This window comes from Varroa jacobsoni, unplaced genomic scaffold (assembly GCF_002532875.2).
Source record: "Varroa jacobsoni isolate VJ856 unplaced genomic scaffold, vjacob_1.0 scaffold_1208, whole genome shotgun sequence".
In the NCBI taxonomy this organism is placed as follows: Eukaryota; Metazoa; Arthropoda; class Arachnida; order Mesostigmata; family Varroidae; genus Varroa; species Varroa jacobsoni.
The window spans coordinates 1-26,369 of NW_019214110.1; the positions used below are offsets into that span (position 1 = coordinate 1).

Genomic DNA, 26,369 nt, shown 5'->3' on the forward strand with positions numbered 1-26,369 from the left:
AATGCGAAGCAGATGAAGAAGCATTGCAACAAAGTATGCTAGAGATGGCGTATAGCATTCAAATACATACAATGTTGAAGCTACTTACTGAGCACATCCGTCGACCTTTAAAATGTTGTACGCTTCAGGCAGTTCTTCGGTTTCTAAAATGTACCCCGTATATTCGTTCCGATAGATGTTCACAGCGGAGAGGAGAGAACTTCGAACATTAATAATATATATATATATGAAAGAGGGAGAGAGAGAGAAGGGGAAATGTTGTAGAGCGACAATTAGAAGCGACAGCGGCTTTCAACTGCGTGCATTCGATCTGCTATATCTTTGTTAATGTAACAAACAAACAAAAAACACGCGACGCATGAATGATAATAACGTTGCCAGGCGCTAGGAAAAGACATCAGGAACAGACTCTTAAAAACATTCAGCTCGGGCGAGGTCAGCGTTTGGTGTGAATATACACAGACACACATAAAAGACAGAAAAGTACGAGTAAAGAGCGAGCTCGGGTTGGTTTTTTCATGAAAATGGACTTACCATTGCCTCTATATCATGAGCCTTATGGCTACAACTGCACGAATAAAGATTCGCATTCAAAGAACGAGTAATTCCTTCCACAACGACGCCTTGTTGCCTGTGTTGAATTAAGGTTTCGCTCGAATCAAGGTTGCGCGAATCATATAAAACCTACGACATAGGCGACTATTTCGATTTGAGTGCTACCACGCTTCGCCATAAACACGGCAACTGCGTCGTAAGGGAGAGTTTACTGTCAGTATCGTCAATTTGTGTATACTATTATATTTACCTCAGTAGACCCGAGTTAGCTCTCGCTCACCACAACGCCAAAACGCGCCGTCCCTCATCATCCGTGCTGTACGACAGGCTACATATTATCAATGTTGTATTAATGTTAAAGTCTATTATAAAATTTAAAATAATGGCCAAATAAATATGACCAACATTTTGTTAAAATGGATAAATTTTGTGTTGTCATTAATGGCGATCTGGTGTATTGATCTGCATATGTGAAACAATTTCGTGAAGAAAGGCTGAAGTTTGTTTTAGTTAAGATTGAGACAGTCGGACGTCAATATATATGATTGATTTGTTTTACTTTATCGTGTTAGAACTAATTACTATTAGTTAGGGTTGAACTGTGTTTTAGGTTGAGTTTGGCAAATCTTTCTTCTTGTTGTTTCTGTGTGTAATCATACAGACTTGAGCTTTTTTCACTGACAGCCCTATACTTTTAACCATCTATTGACATACTTATACTACAAATTCATGTGAATTTTTGCTCAAATTGACGAGAACCTCGAAGAAGTTCTACAACTCAAAACAATGACTCAATTAAAAACCGTACCATGGCCTATAATTGTATTGGTATTGGCGGTATTGTATTGAATGCTTGCGCAATTCTTTGACGAATCGCTTAGACTATCACAAAGACTCCTAAAGTATATATAACCCCAAAAATGACTTAGGCTTACGGAGTCGTTCGGAAAAAATATATGCCATTAAACTTTTGGCTGCTATCAGCAGTAGCAGCGTATAATGAAGTAACGAAATAGATTTATTCATCACCATTTCTCAAATGTGCCAACGGCTAATTGTAACTTCATGTTCATCAACATATCGGTACAGTTTGCCTTGGGCTTAGCAAAGTAAACATTTTTGGTAATTAGAATTAATTGGAGTTGAATAGCCATTTAACCAGCCATTAAGTGGAGCCACAATGGCTATCTAAATCTTAAATTATTATCTGTGGAGTTCAAGGACTAGAAGCAAATGAAAGGCAATATGATTTGCTGGCTTGTTCCAATCATTGAATAATTAATATTCACTAGTGAATTCGTATCAGATTATTATTACTAGACGGGACAAAGTTAGCCATTCAACACAACTTCAGAGAGATGCTTGTTTTCGTAAAAGAACTCATCAGTGAGAAAAGGTCATCATCACGCAGTGCAAAACCGCTTTGATTACGATTTAGTTGGTTTCAAGGCGTTTTGTGGGGCAATGAAAATCTAATTCTAAGTATTTAACACAGTAAGGAAGCATTGTAGCGATTTAGCCTTAAAAGAGATAGCTTTATTGTATATATACATGGCCTTCGAGGAGTCCTCGCGGTAGGGTACGTTGTCTCATGTTATCTTGACGTTAAAGCATACGTGCATAAATTATTTGCCTTATATAGCCGGATTCTTTGAAATTTAATTATTAAGAATCATTAAGCCAAACCGCACCTAATTCCAAAAGTATGATGCATCGCATCTAAATTCAAGATTGCGCTTATGATAAGTTTCTAGCACTGTACTTGAATTAAAACAAATATCATAATAAAATGTTTGTTATGTGCTAAAACCATGTTTTACTAAATATAACTTTCGAAGTCTTTAATACAGGATTTCAACTACTTAGTAGTCATTTTCTTAGTATTCCTTCTTTACGGCGCAATAAAAAAATTGATAGTAACCATGTGCCAAGCGATATTGATAGGAGTCAACTGGTTAAACAAGTGTCACTTCAATACGCTCAACATAAAAAAACATATATATGTATATGAAGATTGTTATTCAAGGGTGGAGACACCTTTTTCTAGCTAATTATCCGTACAAGAAGGCAACCCTCCCACCCACCGACGACGATCGGCGTACGCTTTGTACCTTATGTTTGCTTTGTCCTCCGCCGCGGAAAACAAAGTACTCAAGTAGCACCTTATTTCACTTTCCTACACTGACGGCATCATGTAAATGTGCTCGACAGATAGTTTATCTCTACGGAGGATACAAAGTACCTTCTGTCTAATAGACTTCCGTTAAAATCAAGGCCCCTACACGTGCAGGAGGGTAGAATCATGATCAGTTTCTGCCTAAACATGAACAATAAAGATTCATTTTATAATAATTAAGAGAAAATAATGGTATATGCAAGTTTATTCGGTCTTTTGTTATAGTCATTATAGTATTAATTAATATTACTATTATTACTGTTTTTTTACTGCAGTTGTTGCCGCTATTAATGCTGTAGTTCCGCTGTTCGTCACTCATTTCTATCTAGACTTCTTATATGAGGTCCTCCTTTCCACTTCCGCGCATCACTTCATGATCGTTCCGTTTATTTTCTGCCCGTTTAGCTTTCCTTATCTGTCTCTTTCGTTCGTTCTCGCGTTCGGTTGCCTAACTTCAAATTATTCATAACTTCATTCGTCCGCTGTATTCTATTTCCCGCACCTCTGTCAAGCATTTAATACGTACTTTGTATTCATCAGGCGACGCCAATTCGTTGAGATGACGCTATGGGGCGTTCTTTACCTCGGGAGTCTTCAGTAAGCCCCACACAACACGAAACGTTCATAGTCTTTTTTTTTTGCTACGCCAGTAGCAATCACACATCTATATGCTTTAATCCATGCTTCTTGGAATTATCGATCGTATTTTTAATTTAAACTTTCAATCGTCCATTCATGACTTGATACTAATTTCCCATTGACCGCGCATATGCTCACTTATTTTTCTTCCGTATTTACTCCGATCAATACATGCAATCTGTGTTTGTATTACGTCGTTGTGGCCCCTTAAGCCTAGATTCACCTTGTTATTCAGGTATCATTATGTTTCCTATTAATGTGTGATCGGCTATCCCATTTCAACATTTTTCCGCGGTTTAATAAACATGTCTGTCTTTTCTATTTATCTTAACTATATTTACTATGTCCGGATGATCTCGCCCGCTGTCACTGCCATGTGACTAGCATGTGACACGTGTTATGTATATGTCTATTGTACAGTTTTTCTTTTTTCTTAACTCCATCACCAGCTAGTTCCCAAAGTTGATGTTCAATTTTCTGTTCGACGCTGCATTCCTAGTGTGTTATGATATCGTTGCTGATTTGGGTGTACAATCATTCTTACACTATAAGCACAATATTATCTTGTATTCTACCATCATGCGCTCTAGATTCTCCTACTGCAACTAGAAAGAATTTATTTTAAAATAGATTGATTTATCTGCCGGTATCAAGCGTCCGTAGCTTGTAGTGTTTAAGCGAAATTATTCACTTATTTGTAAAATTATAAATGTTTAAATCCTCTAATAGGCACTGGATTATTTTGACTGCCAATGCTCGTGCCGTCTTGACATTTCGATAGTGACAGCCCAGCTTGGCCACCAAAAGGTCATTACAGTGCCTACCCGTAACGTATTCCGAGTTCGCACGAAGTTGTCCCACCCATACATAACGCCACTTAACACATTCTTGCCCTTAGATCCGTATGGTAGAGACTATGCGAATCTGCTCGACTCACTTAGGGGTGGAAAAAGCCTGCCTTAGGAATATAGATCCCAACTAACATCATCAGTCACTTTTAATGTTTATTGGCTCCAACAGTGGCCGAGACCCGAAGCTATACTTGAGATGTATCGTAGACCTAACCTACACGCTTCAATCTGAACTTCAGCATCACACACTACTTCTTAGCTGGTTTCACGAAGTCTGGTCATCAAAGAATGAACGATGCTGTTTTTCCTTGAAAACCTACATTCTTATCATTGTATTCGTATGAAGAATTGTTCGTAAGATCGTCTTGATAGCATACTGCGCGAGGGTAAATAGCCGTAACTTTTTTTTACCCTCATTCGAGTACAAACGAAGAGTGGTGTACGACACTAGCATTATCCCATCATTCCGTTTGTATCGAATTTAGGACTCTTGTTGTGCATGAACGGCTAGTAATAATAATGCAATTATCGTTGTGCCATAAGAAGTGCGACTCATTAACACAACTACTACCACGATAACTACGACCATAATGATATTAATAACAAATTTGAGTGCAATCATGTATCGATCTGCCAGTGTTCAGCGTGCTGCAAACTAGAATCCTTACGAACCCAAAATCACTGACGGAATCTCTAGGCCATTGTCCGATTAGAAGGTGGTGAACTACGTTCTTCCCCATTAATAGGTATTAAAATCCTAATTAAAAATGAGCCTCTAAACCCGGCTATTATAAAATCAAACGATACTGCCCCATAACTGTACCAGGGCTGTGTTTATTAAGCAACAAGGCATGTAAAGTCGCATCTTTTTCTCGTTATGCTTACATAAAAACCATTCACTACAAACAAGTTACTGAAAAAAGAACAGGTTTTCATTGAAACGTGGTTGATGTGCCATTCCTATTATCTTATTTATATGCGGTATATTAGTTATTCTATACGGTCTGAATTTCATTCGCCATTACTTTCTGATGGCTATGGCTTGCATTTCTTTGCTTACTTTCATCTCTATGAGTCGCGTTTTTCTATTACCTCGTTGTCACATATAACCCTTACATATTTTATACACGTCATAGGCATCCTTTTAGCACGCCGGCAATAAGGGTCCACCAGCGCTCGTAGTGTATCAGTCTGATCGATTACACACAGTACTAGTTTCAGTCCAGCTTATCATTGTATTTAGTCATTCGTCATTCTACCCAATACCTTATTTTGGTAGTAATTTCGGTTATTTGTCATATCAGTCTGTCAGCGCTATCATCATAGTATACGCATCTCTTCAGTGACATATATATTCAATCAATGTAATATCAACCATGACTGGTTCTGTATGTACAGGACGTCGGAAAAATTACGTCTACACCACTAATGAGAGGTTGGATTTAAGACAATGACTTAAGAGCCTGTAATCTGCAAGAATTTTCGTTTCGGCTAAAGCTGGACTGTTTCCTTTTAGAGTGTTCTGGTATTTATTTCTCGGACGCCCTGTATGTCGATAGTAGTTGACAATGGTCTCGTTGTAATTCTCGTTTCATAGAATTGGAATGGATTCCTACAGCAAGACAACAATTGGGGAAAAATAATATTTCGCAAAGTAACTCTAATAGTAGCAGTTGCTGGTACCCACTCGGCGAGTGGTTATCGTCATCGCTGAAATTGTTATCAATTTTTTCAGCCTTTATTCCTTTCTACCTGTTTGCTCAGTTCTGTTTTTATCGTTCGTTTTATCTTCCCTATAATTTTGTATATTTTTCTCTGTTTTCACGCTTTATCTTCCTCCACGTCATGTTTACAGAGAGGGGGAGTCTGTGCGCATCAATCATCACACATTCTCAGCAAAAGCAAACAGGGTTTTGAGCAGGACCCTTAAACTAAACAATAAATCTATCTCAATCCATAAGAAAGTAGCACTCTCGAAAGAAAAGCTTGCACAATTTCGCAAAAAAGTGCTTTCGACTTTTCATTACCAACATTTCAGTTTCCTGAAGAAAAACGGCACAGGTGCAAGAAATCGATCGTCTTCCGTGCTCCCAAATACGTAAAGCCACTTTCCTTTCTAGTTCAAAGGATGGACTATGTAAGCCAGAAATAAGAATGATCGAATATATTTTGAATACCCGGATCTGCTATTCACAAACAGTTCGCCATAGTTCGTGTCTCTAAAAGAGCTCAAAATATAAAATTCAATTCACACTTTCTGTGTACTTCACAAATTTCGAGAAAACGAAACCAAGAGAGACATGTAGCATTTACGGAGCTAAAGAGCTATGTAGTTTCTGCATAGATGCCGATAACGGTACTAAAGTGATTATCGAGTGTTAAAATTGCCTTTCATAAAAAAATTGATTTTCAGGAAGTTTTATCCAGTAATGCACTGAATAACCTTGCCAATAGCTTGTACTCGGTAGAAATTGAACATAATTATAACGGGTTAACTACGTACTAAAGTTAGGCAAAAAATGCCTGCCATCACTACAACTGGATAGCGTTGCCGAGCAAGGAGTTTTTTCCAATAACCTGCCGTATTTCATTATCTAAAGAATACATAATTAGAAGCGCAGTCTCTAAAGGAAAAACGACTACAAGGGCAAATATGTCTAAGACGTTTACCAACAGTACACAAAGATGTGTGCACACGAATTCACCCTGTGCATCATGTCCGTGTTTGCCTTTTGTTTTCTTTTGACCTTGTAAATTTCCCACATTGGCTGTCGGGTGCAGGACGGCACATTAGTCAAGAGTATTCGTTCATCTAAACCAAACAATATTGTCGGATAATATCATTTCTTTCATCGTACAGAAGAAAATAACGGCGTATTTCCCACTCGTTTACTTATAATAACAATGTTTTTTCTTGCGTGTTTACTCACGATACGTTGATCGTTTTTGCCGTAACTTCTTCCTATGCGTAAAAAAATGTTTACTTCAGCTAGGCTTTTCCACATACGTAATCATCATCATTATTAGTATTTCCGTCACTACATTTATATCCAAATATAAACGTATCTCTAAGCTGAGAGACACTGGTCATTGAACAAAGGCCTCTTGTAAGGGGACGTCAATACTCACTTTCATCGACACTCGCGCTTCGAAAACAAAATATTTTTTCTTAAAGTCGTTATACGGCCACGTACAACATGTGCTGGGGTGTGCCAGCTGTACGATAGTGACGAATGATAGGCAAGGTAGACCGGTCACGGCGATAGAAGGAAAATCTCGACTCACGATCACGACTGTCAGACGGCCGTAGCAGTCGACTGTTACTCGCCGGCTGCGCCGTTCTACTCACTTCTAATAGACTAAAGACATAGTTCTATGATGGATGTTATCTAATGCATACATAGAGCTCCATTGTTCGTCTCTACTATATCTCGTTCTGTTGAGCCGCACAAGCTATCGTATGCTATGTATGTTGCTGGCCCAACAATGAGATGTAGCGGATTATGCTACAGTCTGCCTATCGGCTTGCTAGCTTCCAGTCAGCTCCATGTATGTGTCCGGTGGAACTCAGTAGCCTGGTCGCGATGTGTCCATTGGTGAAGCAGGCGGACCCATAATTAGATTAACGGGACTCGTTGACGTTGCGACAGGAATTCGTGATGTGCGAGCCGATGAAGTCTATAATAAACAGTAACTTTGATCAAGATTATATAAATATATATGAGGGAAATAAAGGGCATAAAAGTAATATTCGTGTGTTTACTTGGCGCAGATCATGCATTATCTGTTTTTGGGTAAACAGTATATTGAGGAAAAAAGTGCTCATTATTAATTGTGCGCATGGTAGTGAATATCAGGTGCGTAAATATTGAACGACTGAAAAACCGATTTACCTAACAGTAATCCTATCAAAAAAATACCAAAGCTTGTCTCGAATTCGCCGAATATCAATTATTTTTATTTTCAGCGATTTAGCCTTTTTTGATACCTATAATAATTCCTTTTTTGATAGGGTTCCTATAATGTTTTGTTTCGTCACTGTAACGAACAACCAAACTGCGCAATTTTTTTTGCCCATCACAATTATCAAAAACAGTTACGTTTATCTGGAGTCTTCTTTCCACGTACCGCAAAGGAGGATGATGCTGCCGCGGTCGCCGGATGGTTGGGTGGGAGCATTGAAGCGGGTCCCGGTGAAACACCACCAAGAGGGGTTGATGGTGATTGTCCTTCGGCACCAACTACTCGATGACCTCCGGGATGATGTCCACTTGTGGTAAGCGGATACAACAGTGGCTGTTGACAGGTTGGACAGCATCGAGCGTGAAGCGATCCCATTGGGCTACCTACAGGATGGAATGGTACTGCGCCCGCGTCGCCACAGCGACCAGAGGGTGCCGGAGAAATCGATCTGAAAATAAAAGAAATCATGAAACAAAAATAAACAAACACCTATGAGACGACATTTAACAATTATGTCAATAAAGACTATTTTTGAAAGGGAAAAGTGCTAGGCCTCATTTATCCGAACTGTGCAATTTAGGTGATTAGAATATTCTTACAATATTACTAGTTTCAATCACAGTTGTTAACGGTTACTTGGCCGCAGGGACCAACATGATCGATCGAAATGCTGTTACGTTAATCTAGAGTATTATTCGCGTAACCTAGTTGCGTTTGTGAACAGCGTCGTATTGCAGAACTCAAATTTCCTTCTTCTTTATCCAGTGTAGCACTATTTCGCAGTGCTATACTTACTATAAGCCTATTATACTAGTTTTTCAATTTCATTCAGTTCTAGTTTTAAGAACAGTAGCATTCCCAACTCAGTTGTAGGCTGTATACTTTAGCGGTTGTAGTGCAAACAGAATTTTAGAGATGACCTTGCTTCACATGAATAACAAAACATATCTGACATTTAATCCATAGAAACTTCATACCGTTGGCCGGGTCCGGTGTGGGGTACAGGCGAAGAGACAGTTCGTCCCCGACCACAATGCCCCTCATTGAAGAATCGCTCTTCATCCATCTCAAGCGACGACTCACTTTCAGAGAGATGTCTGCAAAGTTGTTCACGTCGTTCTACTTCCATTTGCAGTTTACGCTGAAGCCGAATGTTCTCCTCCTTAATCTGACGCTCTTCTTGGGAAAGCTGCGCAATTTTTTCTGCACCTATGTCAACGAGTTGAAATAAGGAAATTAGCATACTAACTGCCCGATTTCCAGCAATAAACTGCTGCAATTGCCAACCATTGATAACTTTAGCTTCGATAGCGTTTTGTTGTTCTGTGGTTTGGAAAAAAAACCTACTTTCGCGTTCAGTCTTGTGTAAAAGCGTTTTCAGTCGATTAACTTCTTGCTTGAGATTTCGAATATGTCGGGTCATTCCAGCAGGATCTGGATTCGGTGGACGTGGCGGTGGGACGTCTGAGCGGGGCGACGGCGGAGCTGACAACGGCTGGTCTAATTTCTCCTGCAAAGATCGCTTCTCCGACTATGCGTTCAAAAGAAAGAGGACATATTCAACTGGTCATCGTCTTTTCAGCAAACTTTGTTTGAAGACTGAAAATACATTTTGAAATTGAATCCTTTCTTAAATAGAGCGTTATTTATTTCCCTCAAGTCGATTCTAGCCGCAAGGTGTAAGGTGCTGCAAACAATCCTACCTCGAGTGTATCCATACGCTTCCAAAGACGATTGACCAGTGCCTCTTGTTCTTGTTCAAGGGTATTTTCCAGTTCCACCTTCTCCCGTCGAAGCTGCTCCAGGTTGTTCTGCAAAGGAACGGCAAAATGGGTCATTAGTTACGAACAAAACGTCCTCAGTAAGTATAATTAGCTAGACTTACAGTTCACAAATTTTTAACGGTTTGTTTTCGCTTAAACCATTTATTGACCAGCGAGAACAACATTTTTCCAAATAACTAATCCGACGAAATAAACGTCTCATCGTGCTTCATTTTAACCTACCTGCTTCGTCAATGTGTCAGCTTCAAGGCGCTCGATTTTACGCATAAGTTTATTGACAAGAGCTTCCTGTTCGTGTTCAAGGCTTTTCTCCAGTTGAACCTTCTCCTGACGCAACTGGGTCAACTTCCTCGAGAGATCATTGGTAAGGCACTCTTCTTCCTGTTCGTAATTTTGGCATAGAGTTTCTTTTTCTCGTTTGAGCGCCTGTATTTTTTTCAACAGTGTATTGCTGATGAACTCCTCTTCTTGTTCGGCTTTCGCTTGCTGAAATTACAATGATAAGACGACACAGTGACGGCACGTGCATGACAATATCGAAAATTGATTTAATTTATATAATGACAAAAACTGGGAGCAGTGGACAGCTAATAAGCGACATATGTAAAAATATCTCTTAGCGTGCTATAGATATCCGTAGACAACGAACCTTATACAGCGCTCGTGCTGAAAAAAAAAGATCAGATTTTCAGCACATGTAGCCAAATGCAGCATATATTTAGATAACCTGTAGGAGTTTCAAGTTAATTTCGCAGCTACAACTCGTACGCTTGCGGTTAGTCAATTCTATTATTTCTGCACAAGATCCATTATTTATTATAATGTTTTTTACATCCGGCAGGCGTTACTTTAGACAAAGTCACCGCTTACCAGGGCAGTGCCATTTCAAAATTACCTCATATGTGTTTGCATTCCATGTTTTATAGAGGCAATACCTTCTGCAGAAAAATTCTTCTTTTCAAGAAGAACTTTTTTCAAAAGTTCTTGCATGCAACTATGATAAAACAAATAGTTAGATAAATTAATATCTCGAGAAGTACAACAACCAATCTGCCACAGATAGCACCTATAAAAGCACGAAGATAATTTTTCTCAACCTACTGTTACTCTCGCTAGAATCGTATAACCAAACTACATCTATGAATCGCTATACTTGAATTGCTTACAGGAAATATATTTCGAGTAGTACAAAACGTGCTGAAATCTGTTAAGTCTAGTCCACTCCTGTATATTATTGCCTCGGATACATGCTACGAATCTATAGGGTACCGCATACATGTTGCAAGTTGCTGCATCTAATCCGGTTCAAACGGACTACGCGGAGCCGCATAGATACATCCTTTACTGCGTGATCCTTCGCACCTCGTAGTATCTTTCTGAAGAGACTAGTTTGGAAGGTGGATGCTTAACGGACGTGTGCACCGTCACAAGATTTCGTATGACATCCAATACGAATTAGTTCGGTCTGATGTTGTCGTACTGGCGAGTCCCGGCAGACTTGCTGGGCAAACTAAAGAACACCGCTTTTGACCGGGCCAGTAAGCTGTCGTCACAACAAACATCTGTAGCGGCGGTGCTGGTGACAACAACGGCTGCGGAAAAACGAGTCGTCGTTGTTCTTGAATGGAACATCATTCGTTGCAGTGATATCCTTGATGGTCGAGAAACAAATCGCTCTAAACTGCCCTGTTGTCGATAGATTGACATTGTCATTATATATACGGGTATTCTGGTCAGGCTAGTGGCCTATACAGCTTGCCGAAAAAAGCATTTCATAACGGCGCCTTGCCTTGCTGTCGGACTTGTAGGTCCGGCTGGTGGTATCGCCAGCTAACAGAATACGGAACGTGGACTTTATTTTACAAGCAAGACCGACAACATCAAGTGCTACCAATTGCCAGCGTTCGCAGACCGCAGAAGCGCAGCATAGGACACTGAGACAGATGGCGATAAACGCTGATAATAACCAACTACACTACTAATGATAAGCTATAACATAGATTACAACAACAACATGCTTATGTTGAAAAGCTGATGAAAAAGCTACCATTGTGGCTGTAATATCTATCCAGCACGGGCCGGCGGCAGATAGCAACATCGCGGCAAATCGTTTGTCCCCAAGGGCACAGGAATATATACCGACCTAGGCCAAACGCTTCGGCGTTGAACGTGTAGGCCCAGCAGCTTTTGACTGCCATTATATCACCTCTCATCATGAATATCGTCAATGAAACGAGACGCCCATCAAAACCGGCGCCGTCTTTGTTGCCATTTCTGGACACTTGTATAATAACCATCGGCAAGAGGAACGGTAAGGAAAGAAAACTTCGGCGCGCAAACGAGTCAACGACAAGCCAGCTAAACGCTACCCATCGAGTACTTCTGAAGATAGGCAGAACGATCCATTTGAGTGTAAAAGACGGCTGAAAACAAGAAATAAAACGTCGCTGAGTGTTACATTCTACAGGTTCTGAAGAGAGCGAGTCAAATCTCCCCACAGCGAACAAATGTCAAACAAAACATCGAGGAATCATTTCGTATTGATGTGATGCAACGACAATGACGCTTGCGGTGGGAGCGAAATCAAACGATGACCATGTAAATAAATGATCATTTATTCGTTGTGCTTACGGCATCTGGACGTTCATTCACCGGCATGTTACTAGTATCGCCGATAGGTCAATGTCCGCGTCGTCGTAAACTTTGAATTCAAAGTATATAAAACAGAAAATAAACTGAATCACAACTCCAGACTGAAAACAGATAGCTGTGAGCGTCAGGTCTCTTGAAGCTGTAGGCGTTTCAGGTATCGTTTGAGGCAGGGCAAGCAGAAAATGAAGACTTGAAGGCTAAGACTACTTCTATTTGTTCGTTTATGGCCAGCACTTGAATCATGGGTTGCGGTCGTAAGCGTAACAACTTAGCACGACTGAGAGACAGGTGGTAATCTTGGTGGTAATAAAAAAAATCTTGATATAGAATAAACATATGCATTTTGGATGTCCACTACCTATAAAATACAAACGAATAGAATAAAAAGTATTCTACCTCGGTAAAAAAAGGCTAAAACATTTTCAATAAAGAGCAGTGACTGGAAAAGTTATTTTCTGTTATGCGTACTGGTTGTATTAATTACTCAGAAAGAAACAGCGCACCTTGGGCTTGCGAGAGAAATCCTGCTGAGAACCATTATTTAAACGCAGACATATATCACAATCTACAAACAAAAATCATCGTCGCAAATGTACACGCACAAAATTCCACATAAATTGGCATAAAAATTTTACGTCCGTCGTTTGCCTGAATTAAATTTTATAAGATGTTTTTTGCTTGTGTCACTAAGACAGCATTATTTCATACTTACAATATTAACAGATGCCCTTCTCAAAGCTGTGTTCTCCTCCTGCAGCTGTTTGACTCGCAGACGGAACGTCTCGAGCTCCATTTTGAGCACGCGGTTCTCTTGTCGAAGTGAGTCAATCCGTTTCTGGAACTGTTCACGAGTGAGCGGACTTGGGGCGACCATCAGGCCATCAACTGAGCTCGAGTCGGATTCGCTTGCACTGTCTGCCATTGTTAGGCCGGGCAAGACAACCAAATTCGGTGAGTCGCACAACTGCTGGCTGCGGGCTTAAGCTTAGAAGTTGCGAGGCACGATGTGGACGAAACAATGCCCTCGCCTTTTGCAAAGACTACTCTGACGAATTTTCTAAATAGTCTTAATCATTCCGTTTAAATAGTTTGAGGCACAGGTACGCGGTTGTGATAGCAATAACAGTAATAACACGACTATTCCACAGCTGCAACTAATGTGCGTGCTGTGTCCTGACATGAACAACCCACGTATAACGGCAGATAAACAGGACTATGTTACTCAAGTGATTTTTCTCAATGAACAAAGTTTCTGTTAGGCCATCAGGCCAATAACCAGCACCGCAATGAAAACTAGAGACCTGTTGGATGGTGTTTTAACAGCCGGTCTCCACACGTTGCGACGACGACAATCTTATTAAGGATTTATGCACAAATATACAGATACAGGGTGCTATTTCGACAATAAATCACCGAAACGATATGAAGCGTCTGCACACACTACACATTCAATTTAACGATATCAGCGCTAGCGTCGATTTCTCGTTGTTCTTCAGAGCAGAGCCTCATGACCATCCGCAACCAATTCACGCCGAGCGAAATAGTAAACAAGCTTCGAAACTTCATCAAACTCACTTCTACCGAATAGGCCTCTATCTCAAGCCCCCTGCAGCACAAAGCTGTCTACGACGGATCTACAGCCCTACTTGCCTAGCCTCTGTTAGCACCCTTTAGCAAAACGTTACGCGACGGAAATTCGGGACAGAACATTTCTGGTAGGAAAGCACTTTTCGGGACATCGATAACGACAACGTGTGGCGACAAATCAGCACGGAACGAACGTCGATGGGTCGATCAACTGATCGCGTCAATCCTGCGATTTTCCAACCCGATACCGAAGGCTGCTGTTTACCTTCGGAACTCTACATCACTCCGAAGCTCTTATTGTAATGCAATAGTGAAGCGTTGCTTTATCTCAAGCTTGTAACTTCGTACTGTTGTGTAACTATTATCGATGATTAGTTTGTCTGCTGATGCTTTGCATCGACTCTCCACCAGTTCCCGTCGTTGGCAATGTGTGCCTTCCGTCGACTCGGTGTGTCGTGAGCCTGGTTTGATATTCAGTCTGATTGTCTGCCTTTGAGCAGTATGCTGTCTGTCAGGTCTTTTGTTTTCGACTACTCACGTCGTTTCGCTGATGATTCGATTCAACGCAACGATGTTCCTGGTTTTCGTTGCTACTAACGTCGATTGAATTGATAGTACTTGATGCGCGACATACAGGGCGTGCTGCACGGTACCAGCGTGCAGGCGAGCGATCAGAACAAAACTACGCCGCCCGCGGATGCTGTTTTGTCGTGCTGTCGTTTCAGCCACAATGGTCTGCTTGCTATCGAGTCGCTCTCGTCGTGGTGTCGTAATATATTCATACGACTCGTTCGCGTTCCTACAGGTCCTTACACATCACAGTTCAACATACCCCATTCGCGGTGTAGCTGCTGGAAAACATTAACGAAGACTTGTTCGTTCGCTGACGAGACAAATGCGATAGGTGAGGATACAGCATTGGGCATTAGCCAAACGAATAGCCTCAATTCACCCGCAGTTGTTCATCAAGCAGCTCAACAGATCCACAGCGAGTAGTAGCGCCTAACGCGAATCTACGCGAGCGTATTTCTTACTGTCGCACGCCGATGTTACAGACGACAGCTCGACTGACTGATTATCTGTCTGAGTCTAGCAACACCGCTCTACTCCTGCCGATTGGACCCCCACTTAACTAGTGATAGCTAAGCACAGCACTAACAACATTGTGTCGTGCTGCAGCTAGCGGACGTCTGTAAGAACAGCACACACAGTAACTTATAGCTCTAGGACGAACAGGCTGCACCGATGGGCGTGCAGCAGTCGACACGAAATCGTATCCCTGCAAGTACGAGACGACGAGCACTAGCAGAAGCAGACGCTGAAGCGGCCCTGTTTTTCATTCTCTTTCCATCTTGGCTGACTGCGGCGTTGCTAGCGCGGAGCAGACAGATAATTGAGCAGGCATCGTCGTTGCTGGCGAATATTGTTGTGTTGTAGCTGAGCAGAGTTAAAGTGTAGAACACGGCAAAGCCAAACAGAAAAAAGACTAAATAGAAATTAGTGGCCGGTTACAGTAGTAATGAGTATCTGCCTTGGGTTATATCATACATAATTAACTTGATAATATATAATCGCATATTTGTAAAACAAGAAATTGGCGTACACGGCTAATTCTCCATGTTCCGGAGTTTCGGGTATTCGACGGACGAAAACAGAGTAGCATAACACACGCGCTCATCGGTACCAAACACGTGTTATTATCGGCACATGTAGGACGCGGCGTAACGGCATGCGAGCTGAACAGGGGCAGCATAGAGTACAGGGGTGTACAAGCTAGATGCGGCACAGAATTTGACTACGGGCCACACGCACATTCTTAAGACTACATCAAATGCAGTATGATAGTGCACATCCAAACAAAGAGACTGGCAAAATAGCGCTCGTTCCAGTTAATAAAAATCAACTTTTCATAGCGATTTGAAGCTGTGTGATTTTACGCTAATACTTTAGATCGCTGTTTGTAATTTTTTTCGATTGAAAGAAAGCATGTGCGAGCTCCTAAATGGGAGTTTTTTTTAATCTAGTTTTATTTCTATTTTTTCCTCACTCTATTTGAGGAAAGTTTCTAAGAGTCTCGACCCCTCAATAGTTACAATATTAATAAAACATGCACTAAATTTGGTGAAATTCCCTGTTCCTTAAATATGTTTTTGCTGCTTTAATTTACAACTTGAATACAGACTCTGCCGAAGCACCGCGTTTCCCTACATTCACAAAAATTTAAAAATTAATACACGGAAAGTCGGATCTAAAATAATACATGATACAAATATACCAAAACAATAATTAACAGTCATTAAATGTCCTTTGGTTTGCTTTTGTCATCTCACAGTGAAGTTTCGAAATTATAAGGAGTTGCTCCACGGACTTAAACGATTACCGCGCCTCGCGCGGGTCGTTCCGTCTTATTGGTTCGATGCTGAGCGTATTTCACGGAACTATGATAAGTCGAGTTGCTGTAGAGCCAATGTTTCTTGTTTATTTCAAGAGGTCCGGAATCGAGAGCTTAGGCTTATGAATCGACTGTTATAAGGTAACCGAGTGCTAGACGTACGTCAAGTTGACAGCGCCGTGTCCCTTAAGAAACACATGTGTTAGTTTTATGCAAACATGTATCGTAGCAGTTTATAGAAGTTCAGAGCCGCACTTTGCGAGTTCTCCCCGACCTTTGGCCTGATGATATGTAGAGTAGGTGTAAGCGCAGTGCTTAGCTGACCACATTTTTGTATTACTGAAAGGAAATCGATCTGTGGATAATGATAAAAACTACTGCTTGGAGTTTTATGTCAGGTGCAATAACACACAAAGGCATTTCTATTCATGGGATTCACAGAGCCCTGCAGTACGAAACTGTCGTAACTGCGACGATAATGGTTATCCGATGTAACACGTACCGTTCGCCCTGAAAGGCGCGAACTGTCGTTTTCTGGTGTGCGCAATGTCATTTTTCTTCAATGAAATCTTAACGCGACCTAAGTATTTGACTACGGAGTAAGCTAAATATTAGGGGTTAGAAAACATGCAAGCTAAATTCAGCCAGAAAAACACAACGTAAAGTAAAGCGAAAACAAAAAAGGATACACGATAAATTCACCCGAATTAGGTCCTCAGCTTTCTTTTTTTTAGATTATAATTTTCCGTACGTAAAATTTTCCCTTATAGTTATACCTCAAAATTATATTTTAAGAAATATGAAATGAATTATCACATGACACTTTAATAGAGTGGATAAATGGTTTTTGTTTGCTGGCGTATGCCGCTTATCCAAAACACCTTAGTGAAGGAGCTTTTAGAATTAATTTGACTTATCAGCATTTTACTTGGTGACTCAAAAAGAGCTGCTAAAACCTACCGGTTTTGGTAGTTATCCCTTGTCATATAATTTTTATTTTTAAGTAAGGTACTTAACGCTTCGATTAATGAACAGATTCCTTGGTCAACACAGATTTCGTCATGGCTAGAGGAGGTGCAGAAACACTGAAGATCGTCCACAAGACTGAAGACGAGTCATGTATTACATTTCTGCTGGAAAACGAAGATCACACACTGGGCAATGCTCTCAGGTAAATCACACATGTATAAGGAAAGCCAATTAAATTGCTAATTAAGCTATTAATGAATTAAACTCTCTCAAGCCTTTGCGAACATTTGAAGGACGCCATTTTTCACGTTGCTTCTTATTCTAATTGCACATTTGTATCGGATAGAGTTAATATCATAAGCCTTGGGTGATATTACCTATTTTGAATGTAACTATACCAAATACTGTGTTAAGCGTAATGTTTATGCTCCTTAGGTACATGGTGATGAAAAACCCCGCAGTACAGTTTTGTGGGTACGCGATCCCACATCCGTCGGAACGGACGATTCATTTGCGGATTCAAATAAAAGAGGGTCAGGGCTCGGCAGTTAATGCGCTTGAGAAAGGTCTTCAGGACCTCAGAGATCTTTTCGAAGCAGTGCACGCAACATTCGAGGAAACCGTTGCAGCATATAAAGAAACGATGCCAGCGTAGAAATCGCCATCTTAGACACAGTATCTAGGGTGACGGTGTATATACTGTCGGTGCAAGTAGTCAGATGTACACATTAATAAATCTGTTTATAAACGTTTGCCTGTTTCGAGAAAGTCCACAGATTTGTCATCGATTATATAAATAGTGGGAGAGTGTGCGGTAAAAAGACCCATCGGAAGAAAAACGTAAAGGTGGTTATTGGAAAACCAAATTGAGGATCATTTGATTACGCAAAATATTGGCATGCTGGATGTTCAAACCGATGTATGTATCTGTTATATCCTTAATAACTAGTAACGATCTTTTTTGGTTCAATTAAAGAAACCTTGCGTTAAGCCTATTAGATGACAACAAACATAACAGTGTATTTTACTCAGTTAAAAATAACTCTAAACCGTAAACAAATCATGCCATATCTTTGCCTAAGCAAGGTTACGCGCTTGAACCGAAAAAAAGAAAGAGTCATTCCTTCGTATTATCTGATATTTCGAATTTTTTGAATATGGGATGTAATTTTGTCCTTTACCTATTCGTGGCTACATAAGGGAAGTTTCGCATAGCAACCTAATTTTAAATTATACATACATATGCTTCTAACAAATGAGCTAAGCGTATCGTTTCCTCGACTACCAGTACTCAAAACGCCATCCCCAAGCTCGTTTCTCGTTGAGGTCCTTTTTAACATATCCTTCGCACCGATAAATTACTTTGCAGTTTGCTGATGCTTGTTACCAACTGTATTTTCGTACTTACGAACAGTTCATCATATAAACTTGATAGAAAATCAAGCATGATAGATATGTCTGCATTTATTTCAAATACGGAAGGTGCTTGACTAAAAAAAGACTTCTGAAAAAAAAATCTGATTTCGGGAGGGCGTTTTATTACAAAGTTGTCCGCCAACTTATCTGTTCGTTATTGTTAGGTTTTTAGTTCTCCGTCTGTGCGTTGTACTTAAATTCCAGTAACCGTGATTATAATGTTTGCCTATTAAATTCTTACTTCTTGAGTATTCTAGATCAATGGCCTAGGTTTACTAAAATCGTTTTCTTAAATCTATATGCGTGTTGCGTTATTTAATGAACTTTAAGTAGCAGTTAATTTAACTGCATAGCTAGCCATTGCTTTTCTAAGCATCAATTTCCTTGAGTTTACCATTAAAACTGGAAAGTTTTATTAATCGTAGTAATACTTGTGTTCGAGTACTTAATTAAGACGCACTTAAAGGTGAGACGAAGTGACGTCGCCTAACCTCGAAAACCTAATCATTATAAGTGTTGCTATTAAAGAAGCTTTTGTTTTTCTTTTGGGAAAATATAATGTTTCTGAATTGGTTGCCAGTCCGTTTGCTTATGAAAACGTTGCTAAAAATGACCTGAAGGCATAAACCGTCGTCAACGAACTTAAGTGACACGTAGTACTTGCATTGGATGCCTCAACGTTTTTGCTGTGGGCATAGACGCATTTATCTTCGATACCTTAAAGCTTATAATGATAGTCAGATAATACGAGGATAATAGTCACCGACGAGTGGGTTGTGTATGTGTGTGTTATGGGATTGTGGTACAAAAAACGTTGTTCTCCAGAATTCTTAGAATTGTTATCCTTGATTGCAGGTATAGGCAATGGGTAACAGAGTTGGTAGTGACAGACGCATTATTCTTAATATATCGGAGTTTCTTTATTTTTCCTTTCCGTCCCCTCTCTATCCTTTTTTTTAAAAGTATTAAAATAGTTTGCTAACTTGAAGGGGATTGCACACAAAATATGAATTCAAGGGATTCCAGAAGGGAGATAGCCAAATCCATATCTGTTGTGACAGTGTTGATTGGCACACTGGTTTGCATAGATGAACCTGTGAATTTAGTACTGCGTACTCGATGAGCTCAATGACGCTAACTTCTTTTTATTTCGACAACAATCACGGATTTCCTGTTGGATTGGTCCTCGAGTACCTATCATAGGTGGACAGATTTGGCAGTCCTTTACGTTAACCAATTCCTCAATTAGCTCTTTCACTCGATAAAAAGGATAACACTTATACCAATATCCTACAGAGCCGACCCCATCTACTTCCATTAGCAGTTATCACTAAGACATTTTGCTCTTAGAAATCGAGTTCTAAGGCAGGGTCAACTCAGTGTAAGATTCGATGATCTTAGACTCGCAGTCGTTATTTTTGCCGTTACCGCTAACATCGAATTCGTATACCATTATATTATCGCGGCTATGTTTATTGAAGAGATCTCTACCGCTTGTTCGGTGTTACAGCTCAGCTATCCACCCATTATACGCCGCTGCATCAGACATTTTGTTTTTAATTCTTTTGGGCAAAATTGCAATGCTTTCTTTACCACAACTTTGTCAGCGCGCAGAAGATTACTTCCGTCACATACTAATACGATTTGTTCAGAAATTAAGAATGTTACCCACTATCTTCTTTATCATGATTAGGTCTCATCTACAACTTAATCTCGCTTCCTTTTGCTGTGGGTGTATAAGGCTTTCTTTCGCTGGGTGTACATGTGACTCATCATGAAGGCAAGCAGGGGAAAGATCCCAACCAGCAGATACAGCCGCATTAGGGTAGGCAAATGGAAGCTCCAGTTGTAGGCATTGGGTAGGTGAACGGAGAAGCGATTTGTTTCCTCGAAGTATGGAATGTTCCGTAAAATAATGACACCTTCACAGACGAAACCGATCGGCAGCAGTACGACCCACAGAGTGTACCGAAGCCAAGTCAGTAATCCAATGCTCATATTGTACACCTGAAAAATTTGTTGTTGTTGTTGTTGTTGTCATATATTGCAAATTAGAAAATGAAAAATATTTGGTTGAATGTCTGCCTTTAATAGCAAGCAAGGCTATAAAATACAGGGCAGAATACATAATAGTTGTCATATGATAGTTTTGGCAAAACGTTTCTACTTTCTTATTTAGAGCGCCTTACTAAAATAGAAGTAGAAACGATTTCGACAAGGCGGCACTATAATGACAGATTGAAGGTTATCTGAGGTTGGTCTACGACGCATGCCTACCTTAAGCATGTAGTAAGGATACCGGACTAACTCTATCGCTGTGTAAACAGCAAAGAGGTATGTTACAGCTGGTTTGCTATGCATACGGGGCTCAGCTGAGATCATCGCGAAAAACATGAACAAACGACCGGAGATCAGAATCAAGGCGGGCAGAAAACCTCCACGCGGTACGAAACCCAAAAGTGGATGAATAATTTCAAACGTTTGAAGTAACAGAGCGAATTTCATTGGACCTCCAACAGTTCTAAATGACTCCTGAAATACCTGTGCGAGAAGATAACAAGAGCCTCCGCATTAACGGTCCGGTGAAGATTTATTGTCCTGATAAGAAAAGAGTTATAAGAGCTGCCTCACAGACGGGTGCTAATAAAACACAGCTGTCATTGCTTGTAAATAAGCTGTGTGAAATATGAGCGACTGGGCCTTGCGCTTATTTTGTCTATTCCGTATTAGAACGTATTATATTCGAGCAATAAAAAGTCATTTTTTTTTCTAAAATTGCTACTTCAGTTATTTCATTAATTTTATACGTAGTGAATAGTGTGGGAGAACATACGTTCTGTAATGAACGCCAAATCTAATTACCTCTTCGGGATGTCTGAGATATCTGATGAACAGTATAGTGCCGATTGTAAGAAACGCACAGAACTGGAAGAGATTGTACAGGAATAGATAAACCTTACGCAGATCCTGGGCGCGTTTGCGCAAGCGACGCTCGTCTTTACCCAAAAGCTCTTCATAGATTTGGTCGACGTGTTTCTGTAAAACAGAAACATTAGAATTGGAAGCGATTTTAGGCAACCTTCACGGAAAAGGCATTGTAAGGGTAGAATCCAGCTATGGCTTGAATAGTGCTAATGTAATGTCGTTTATGTAGGTTTTGTTGGAACAAACATGCTTAGCAGTCTAAAATGAGAATCTTAAAAGATCTTCAATTTCCGAAAAGAGCCACAAATCGCTAATCCCCAGTACGTTCTGGCATCAAAATGCTGAACCAGATTGTACTATACTAAACGCTGAACTTGCAGGCTACACATTTAACATCCTAGTGCATCTTGTATTCTTAAAAGTTGATTCTGTAAAATTTCGGTTGCTTACATACACTGTAGGACCAGAACAAGACACGTGTTTTGTCCAAACAGTTGATACGGTTATTGAAACACGAACAGCAAATACCCTTCTGCTTGAAGAGTTGCCGTCTATATGGTTTTGTATTTACACGGCTTAATTAATTAAAATTTTTCTTGACTAACAGGAAACCCACAAATTGGGGCATATATATGTTTCGTACGCCTCGCATAACGCATAGCTACAGTATTTCAACCGTATAAACACGTACATCATTGGCAGGATCATCATCTGGCTCGGAATCGGAGACAGCAAAACGGTCGAAATCCACTTTTAACCAGGGAAGACGATCACGTGAATAACATAGCCGAGGCCACCACTCGTCTTCGTCGCCACTTCGATCCCGTTTGTAGAGAACCACTTCAACCTGTAATAGATAAATCAAAAAATTAACATAGCATTGAAATCTAAGATCGACACTTGCATCTCTCATAATAACTGCGTCAAAGGGTTTCGTATGTATGGCCGACCCGGCTCGTACTCAATCACTATGATTAGCCATGTGCAGCTCACTTTGAAAACGCTTTTTGGTGCCATTAGCATTGGATCTTAATGCAACTTGAAAAGAAAGCCAGAAACGTTAATTATTTAGAAGCTAATCACTATGCGCACTATTTGTCACAGTTGCATCGTTTCGGAAAGTAGAAACAGACAGTGTATAATAGATACTAAAGCTAGACGTAAGTGCTTTTTAAGTGCTTAAACTGGAAATTTATGCAACGATCACCTTAGATGAAATTGAAAGAATGTCCTAATTCAAAAGGTTATGAACACTCGAGCGGTTTGCGATTCCACCTTGCTCATGAGTTCTCTTCTATTGGTGGCCTACTATTGAAATTATGTTGCAACAGCTGCGGTTGTTGGTGCGTTTTGTTTTCAATACTTTATCAACAAACCCACCGTTTTCGAAGGATAACATAGATACCAGCAAAAATACGAATAGCGCGGCTTCAGGTTCTTCTGTCAACATTGCCGTTCAGGAGAATATAAGCAAATCTTAAAGGTGCTTTTTTTTGTCAGGAAAAATTTCGTCCTTCAAAACCGCAAATCGATAGATGTTCTTGATACTCTGTTAATGCCAATCAAGACAAAACCCACAAGCTGAATCATATAACCTTCGTATATAACATTAATTATTGTGTTATACGCTTTTTTATTGCTTGCAATAAAGACAAAAAAATAACTCAAATCAGCCGAAGCTCAACATACCAAAAAATAACACTGCTGTATAATATATTGAATGGATAGCTGATGTTCAATTTAATTCGAAGCAAAATATACAGCTCTGTTCATGGAACAAGGGCATGTAGATATTTCGGTTTGAACAACGTTCAATAACCACATAAGAGCATAATTATCTGTATATAACATTATAAAGGAAGAAAGGAGCTATGCCTATGGACCCACCGACTCATGCTCCATACATAAAAGTTTTTGATGAGTTCCATTCTCGCGCTGACGATCGATCTAACGTTAGATACACTTTTCAGATTACTTCGTGTGGACTCGAAAAAATGCTGGGTAAGGTTTATCTTTTTATAGTTGGCTCAAAGCTCCAACGCTCTAACGTTGTAAAGGCTTGACGATCGAGGAAAAATATCCAGCACCAGTAATTAGTTAGCAGTGCCATAGAATATCGACCGGAACCTTCTGTTGGTTTTTTGTCCAATCTTTTGTGTTTGAAAGTTAGGCGCGCATACAACGCAGAACGGTATTAAAGCTCGGATATAATATCCAATTCGTGCAAGCTAATATGGTTATATGCAAGTATATTTACAAAAATAAAATCACTGTTGTTGAAAATTTGACCAGGCAAACTGCGTGATTTCCAGAACCAGACCGAACATTCACTTGTGCTTACGCGAACTTTTATGCCCAAATCTCAAATTGGGCATTTTCTTTTTTCTTTAAATATTCAACGCACCTGTCTGTCCGTGACTCGACATTCGGTTCTCTCCGGCTTGATATCATCATAAAGGTCTATTTTAAATCCATAGCGATTTTCTCCACGAGCGCCTGAAAGTGACAACATTCCTAGTATATTTCTACGTTGACACAAAATCACGACCTCTGGCAAAATAGACTTCTCACAACCTTTTGTAACGCTAGACCAAAAAATTAGTTTACCTGTCGACATGGCCATCTAATTATTGTAGAACTGAGTCGCTTCGTTATATACAAAGAATTCAAACCGTTAGAAACTTCTCTAGTTCTGTGAAATTTGAGGGAAATTGACATATCGTAACCAGGCTGCCTAGAAATCGGCTTTATGACATTTTGCCTTGTTGACAATTAGCCCATAGACTCAATCGAGCACCCCCAATATCGCAACTGGTCGCTGTACCACGTTGTTACAATAATAATCCTACTTATTCTTACTTAAATATAATCCTACTTATGTCTGTGGTTTTTTTTCTTATAACCATGTTGGCTGATTTTGTAAGTGAGCTTAAACGCGTAGTGGATACGTATCGTAGAGGTACATTTACTCCTACTTTATCGATTAAGAGGTGTTAGCTTTTTGTTCCAACTACTCGCTATAATATGCACTGACTGGAAAAATTTTACGGTCGCGTTACGGAAGTTTCAATTAACTTCTCGAACACAAGCTTCTTATTGCGCATAAGGGAACATCTTTATTCATTAGCTATTCTAGACTACAATGAAATTCTGGCTTACGTTTCTTAAATCTGTACTTACTTAAGTTCTAATCGAATCTACACATTTATTCTGTCTGTAAGTTTAAGTATGTTATGTACAGCATCATGTTCTATGATTGTCTACCGCTAAACCAGCTCCTACTAAAATATTGAAAATCTGCTAAAGTTTTCTGCTTCTGTTGAAGGTTAAAGCGGTCAAATGTTATTCAGTTACGGAAAACGATTTTTATAGTGTTCCTAACAAACTCAACGTAAATTCGCATATCTAACGTCGTTTTCCTTGTTCTTAATACGTACCGACGCCTTTTGCTGAAAATTCAAGCGAATTTTTCGTCGGCTGTACATCAGGTTTTCGTGCATCCTTTAGATCGATTCGAAGTGTAACCCGCGAATAGTCCTGCGCCCAATAGACAAACGGCGATCCGATAATCATTATGGCTGCCTCCTAATTTCTTCAGATGGGTCTGTGTCTTCCCTTACCTCTGTGTACGACTGTCACGATCGATTTTTTCTTTTTTGTTTATCTGTTGCGCTGATATCTCAGTCTTTTCTTGCTTTTTTCACTTTGCATTCGCCGTTCTGCGTCCAATACTTTAACTGAATGATACTTACTGGCGATGCAACAGGGGAAGCAGTAAGTTACGATGAGCACAACCAGACTTGATTGCGCTCGTCAATATTTTGCACGACTGGCCGCACTCAGTTGCGCTCATCAGCGCCCGTATCGCTCAACTGACCCCTATGCGCCTGTCTACTTCTTGCTTCCTATGATAACGAAAGTTACCTCACAAGAATGTTGTCTTTCCACAAATAAAACAGCAGTCAGCAATGAAAAAAACAAATATGAAATCTCGCTCCTTTAGCGTTTCTTCTGCAAGACGAAGTCTACTCGTATTTTAATACAATTTATGTCGCTGTGCTAGCAGACCAGGAGTCTCGAACATTCACTTGTCGTTCGACAAAATCTTTTGCCCGCTGCGTACGATTTGCTGAATGGCATAAAAACACTTTGACCGTGCAACTAAACGCCTGGCTTTCTTTCCCTAATAACCACTTGAGATACGGGGGCCTAGTCGTAGAAAAGATACCCGCAGGTACCTACAACAGCGCTGACCCCCCGCTTTCTTCCTCAGCGTTTCACCAAACAGCCTCTGGTAGACTAGACGCCGAGCCACTCGTAATTGTCCGTTTGTTGTGAGCTGGTGCTGGCAGTCGCTGTCTCCGTAAACAACTGTCAATGGCCTATAGTTGTCGCGGCAACGGCAGTTGCGGCGGCGGAGAGTGGTTGCTCAATAGCCTGGCACAGTGGTAAGAAAGGGG

General features: G+C 40.2%; 3 protein-coding genes across 5 annotated transcripts; 1 reads left to right on the forward strand and 2 right to left on the reverse strand.

Annotated features, from left to right (window-relative positions):
- Positions 1-5,035: 5,035 nt before the first annotated feature.
- LOC111267676 (coiled-coil domain-containing protein 6) lies at positions 5,036-16,216 on the reverse strand. The gene is made up of 7 exons (XM_022846073.2): positions 13,333-16,216; positions 10,191-10,454; positions 9,888-9,995; positions 9,532-9,715; positions 9,162-9,393; positions 8,350-8,632; positions 5,036-7,899 (listed from the first exon to the last, which is right to left on the reverse strand). Exons 1-7 carry the CDS (start codon positions 13,540-13,542, stop codon positions 7,789-7,791), a joined length of 1,392 nt encoding a protein of 463 aa, XP_022701808.1. The 5' UTR covers positions 13,543-16,216; the 3' UTR covers positions 5,036-7,788.
- Positions 16,217-16,609: 393 nt separating this feature from the next.
- Polr1D (RNA polymerases I and III subunit AC2 l(2)37Cg) lies at positions 16,610-18,341 on the forward strand. 3 transcript variants are annotated; one of them, XM_022846077.2, is made up of 3 exons: positions 16,610-16,740; positions 17,653-17,770; positions 18,004-18,341. In XM_022846077.2, exons 2-3 carry the CDS (start codon positions 17,661-17,663, stop codon positions 18,221-18,223), a joined length of 330 nt encoding a protein of 109 aa, XP_022701812.1. In that variant the 5' UTR covers positions 16,610-16,740; positions 17,653-17,660; the 3' UTR covers positions 18,224-18,341. The 3 variants fall into 3 exon arrangements, with proteins under 3 accessions (XP_022701812.1, XP_022701813.1, XP_022701814.1); XM_022846078.2 differs by having other exon boundaries at positions 16,632-16,740; positions 17,635-17,770; XM_022846079.2 differs by lacking the exon at positions 16,610-16,740 and adding an exon at positions 16,762-16,895.
- A 737-nt stretch (positions 18,342-19,078) lies between these two features.
- On the reverse strand, positions 19,079-26,267 carry Hacd2 (3-hydroxyacyl-CoA dehydratase 2). Its single transcript, XM_022846074.2, has 6 exons — positions 25,347-26,267; positions 24,314-24,405; positions 22,601-22,756; positions 21,847-22,020; positions 21,262-21,525; positions 19,079-20,991 (listed from the first exon to the last, which is right to left on the reverse strand). Exons 1-6 carry the CDS (start codon positions 25,480-25,482, stop codon positions 20,692-20,694), a joined length of 1,122 nt encoding a protein of 373 aa, XP_022701809.1. The 5' UTR covers positions 25,483-26,267; the 3' UTR covers positions 19,079-20,691.
- Between the last annotated feature and the right edge of the window lie 102 nt (positions 26,268-26,369).

Coding starts and splice junctions, on each gene's coding strand:
- Hacd2 (XM_022846074.2), bottom strand. CDS start 25,482: ATGATTATCGGATCGCCGTTTGTCTATTGGGCGCAGGACTATTCGCGG. Junction 24,406..25,346: donor ATTTTCAGCAAAAGGCGTCG/GTACGTATTAAG, acceptor TGTCACTTTCAG/GCGCTCGTGGAGAAAATCGC. Junction 20,992..21,261: donor ATCCTTACTACATGCTTAAG/GTAGGCATGCGT, acceptor CAAATTTTTCAG/GTGTACAATATGAGCATTGG.
- LOC111267676 (XM_022846073.2), bottom strand. CDS start 13,542: ATGGCAGACAGTGCAAGCGAATCCGACTCGAGCTCAGTTGATGGCCTG. Junction 9,996..10,190: donor CTGACACATTGACGAAGCAG/GTAGGTTAAAAT, acceptor GTTCCTTTGCAG/AACAACCTGGAGCAGCTTCG. Junction 8,633..9,161: donor CACACCGGACCCGGCCAACG/GTATGAAGTTTC, acceptor TTTTATTTTCAG/ATCGATTTCTCCGGCACCCT.
- Polr1D (XM_022846077.2), top strand. CDS start 17,661: ATGGCTAGAGGAGGTGCAGAAACACTGAAGATCGTCCACAAGACTGAA. Junction 17,771..18,003: donor ACACTGGGCAATGCTCTCAG/GTAAATCACACA, acceptor TATGCTCCTTAG/GTACATGGTGATGAAAAACC.